Here is a 3,226-nt window from a genome sequence, read left to right on the forward strand (position 1 = left end):
CAAGGTGGAGTCAGGTGTGTGAGAGGTTTATTAGGGACAAAGCCTGTGAGGAAGACAGGGAGGGACCGAGACGCAGGCGGAGCCAGGGGAAGGAGGGGAGGCGGGGATGCATCCTCAACTGCACTGCGGTTCGAGGCGAGCCCAGCCAGGCTGCCAGATGCACCCTCGGGGGCTCTGTGTGTCCAGGGGGACCAGGCCTGTCCTGGGATCCTGGCAGTGCTGTCACCGGGCACTGGGAAGCAGCGTGTGGTTTTCGAGAGCAGCTGGTAAAGGATTTCAGGGTGAGACACTGGAGGTCTGAGAGGCGTGTTTCCACGGCCGCCGCGCCTCCTGACGTCGTCCTCTCTGTTCTGACTCCATGTTCTGAAGGTGACTGTCACACGCAATCTTGTCGCTCCCTGTCCCCTGCCTGGGACTTGACTCAGACTCTCACGTGGTTCTTTAAGAAGACACTCTAGCTTGGCTATTGACATTTTAACACTTCACTCAGTATCCTGTAACTCCAGGAATAATTACAATCATCCCCTCGATGCCATCCTAAAGCTGGTACCACCAGCCAGTCTGTGCCTTATCTTGTGACCAAGTCACAGGTCCTGTATTTCCTTTTGAAATGCCAGTTCTACCTGAATCTGAGTTTGTACGGCTTGGCTGGTGTCAGTCCCACCGGGACCACATGAAGGACACCAGTGGTTGGGTGCTTAATAAAAGCCACCACCATGAGGCTTATGTCACAGCCACTCTGATGTCCCACAGTGAGACCCTGGCAATACAGATAATTATCTGGACCATACAGATGATGTTCACGCTGCCGACTTCACCACATCCCTGGGCCTCCGTTTCCCCATCTGTAAAATGGGGAGCTAGAGACTGTGTTCTCTACATGGCCCTGCGCGGACGCGGCTGGCCACCTGAATCATCAGATTGTGTTGTTTTCAGAGGAGACTTCATTTTGGGGAGGTTTGACGCATACATCTTGCCCCATCCTGTGATTAGACTGGGTCACGGGTCCACTGTGTGCGTGCGCACACGCAGGCTGTGACCAGGAGCCAGCCCCAGCGCACGCCCTGAGTGGGAAAGCATGGTCTGCAAACCTGCAGCCGGGCCTCACACAGGCTCCCCTTCGGGACTCCAGCCCTCCACACTGACCACTCGTGCTAGCACAGGGATGTGGCTGGTCAGCTGCCCGGTAGGAACGAGAAACCCCAAATAACCCGCAGGGCTGCCCTACAGGGAGCTGAGCCCAGGGGGTATTCTGTGAGCAAGCGGGCAGGGGGATAGACGTGTAAATACAATTCCGATTATGAAGTTATCAACTGTTCCTTCTTCCGCTGCACAAAAGCAGGGCACGTGGTCTGCAAGACGTGCACCGACACACGATCCAGCAGAGAATCAGAATGAAGCCCATTTGTGCCGCAAACATCTGGGGGCCGGGTATACGCCCGGCCTTGGTTTAAGGAGAGACAATAGCAAAAGGCTTTGTCCTCACCCGGGGAAATGCTTGTCAGATGGGAGGACAGACAATACCCAAATGCAAGAATGTGCGTTTGAGGTAAACAAAACAGGACGCTAAAATAAAGCATGACCGGACAAGGGCTGCTTTAGTGCTGATCAGGGAGGCCTGGGAACGCCAGCATCCTCTGGCACTTTCTCAAGTTCTCTGCACATCCACGAATTTATTATCTGCCTCTGAACTAGAATAGAAACATAAAAACAGTCTGCTGTGTTCTGTCCACAGGGTATCCCCAGCCCCGGACGGTGCCCGGCACACAGTAAACACCCGGCAGCTATGGAATCACCAACGTGACGTGGCCACTGCGTGGTGGCCGTGCTTTCCCGACCAGCACGTGGGCCCCGAGAGTGCATCATGTCTCCTGTCAGCTGCAGACACGCACTAAGCACCGGTATTGCCAGGTGTGTGGTAGGAGCAGCGGGCAGCAGGGTGGCAGCTGCCGGGGGCCCACTCCCAAGGAGCTGACATTTTAGCAGGCAGGCGAGACAGAAAGATGAACAAAATCAGGGTGACCTCAGAGATGAACAAAAGCAGGGTGACGTCAGAGATTCACAACCAGAACACAGTGGCCGTGGGGAGGGGGAGAGAAAGAGGAGGGTGCTTGTGAGAGGGCCGTGCTGTGGACTGAACCCTGGTGTCCCCCCAAATCCACAGGCTGAAATCCTTACCCCCAAGGCGATGATGTTAGCAGATGGGGCCTCTGGGAGGTGATTAGGTCATGAGGGGGGAGCCTCCATGCTGGAGTAAGTGCCGTTCGAGGGACCGCAGAGAGCTCTCTCGCCCCTCCCACCACGTGAAGACACAGCGAGAAGGTGCTACCTGCAATGGGGAGGACCCTCCCCAGAGCCCAGCCATGCTGGCACCCGATCTCAGACTTGCAGCTTCCAGAACTGTGAGAGATAACTCTGTAGTTTATAAGCGCCCCAGTCTATGGCGTTTTGTTACAACAGCCCAGATGGACTGAGACGGGTCAGGAAATGTCTCTCTGAAGAGATGAACTTCAAGTGCACACCCGGGCCTTGTCCCCAGCACATCTGCAGCCTCCAGAGCGCATTGCAGGCGTGCACTGAGCCTACAAAGGTGTGCTCAGTAAGTGCACACAGACCGGCAGACCGACTGTCTACACAACTGGTGTCAGACGCTGGCACGGGGAGAGTGACCGCCGAGGGCATCTGCAGAGCCAAGGCCAGGCCCCCCATGTGCAGACGGTGGGGAGGGGCAGCTCTCTGCAGCACAAGTCCCTGCCCAGGGGAGGGCACAACCCCAGTTCAGTTAGCCCATTAGCAGCCCCGCCCCTCACCCCTCCAGGAACTGAAAACAGACAGAGCCTGAGGCAGGGGCCTCGGAGGCATCGGGGGAGGGAAGGAGGGCATGGCGCGGCCGGGCTCACCCAGGGCGAAGGCCGAGAGGAAGGCGGTCAGCATGCTGCTGGCGCACAGCAGCTCCACCTTGGCCAAGTCCAGCTCCTCCCTGGACGCAGCCCCCAGCAGCAGCGTGGCCACAGCAGCCAGCAGCCCCACGACGGTGGCCTGCACCTGTCAGGGCAGAAATCAGAGGCATGAAGGAGGGTCCCTGGGGCCGCCGTCCCTCCTCCCTGCCCTTCCACATGCCCCCTGCCCACCTCAGGGGCCAGGATGCCTCTCGCCACTGCCTCCTTTCTCTCGCCCCTAACCCTGGGAAAAACACAGACCGGCACCTCCCTTCCACCCAATTCCC

General features: G+C 57.9%; 1 protein-coding gene across 1 annotated transcript in view; it reads right to left on the reverse strand.

The window, feature by feature from the left end:
- Positions 1-3,226, reverse strand: part of LOC105809269 (solute carrier family 41 member 3-like) — a gene marked incomplete at its 5' end in the record, with an annotated part of 24,947 nt that overhangs the window by 16,154 nt on the left and 5,567 nt on the right. Inside the window, one exon of the mRNA XM_012643023.1 lies at positions 2,898-3,045. Coding sequence (XP_012498477.1) covers positions 2,898-3,045 — 148 coding nt within the window. The remainder of the gene's footprint in view (positions 1-2,897; positions 3,046-3,226) is intronic.

This window comes from Propithecus coquereli, unplaced genomic scaffold, assembly GCF_000956105.1.
Source record: "Propithecus coquereli isolate 6110/MARCELLA unplaced genomic scaffold, Pcoq_1.0 Scaffold101, whole genome shotgun sequence".
Taxonomy (NCBI): Eukaryota; Metazoa; Chordata; class Mammalia; order Primates; family Indriidae; genus Propithecus; species Propithecus coquereli.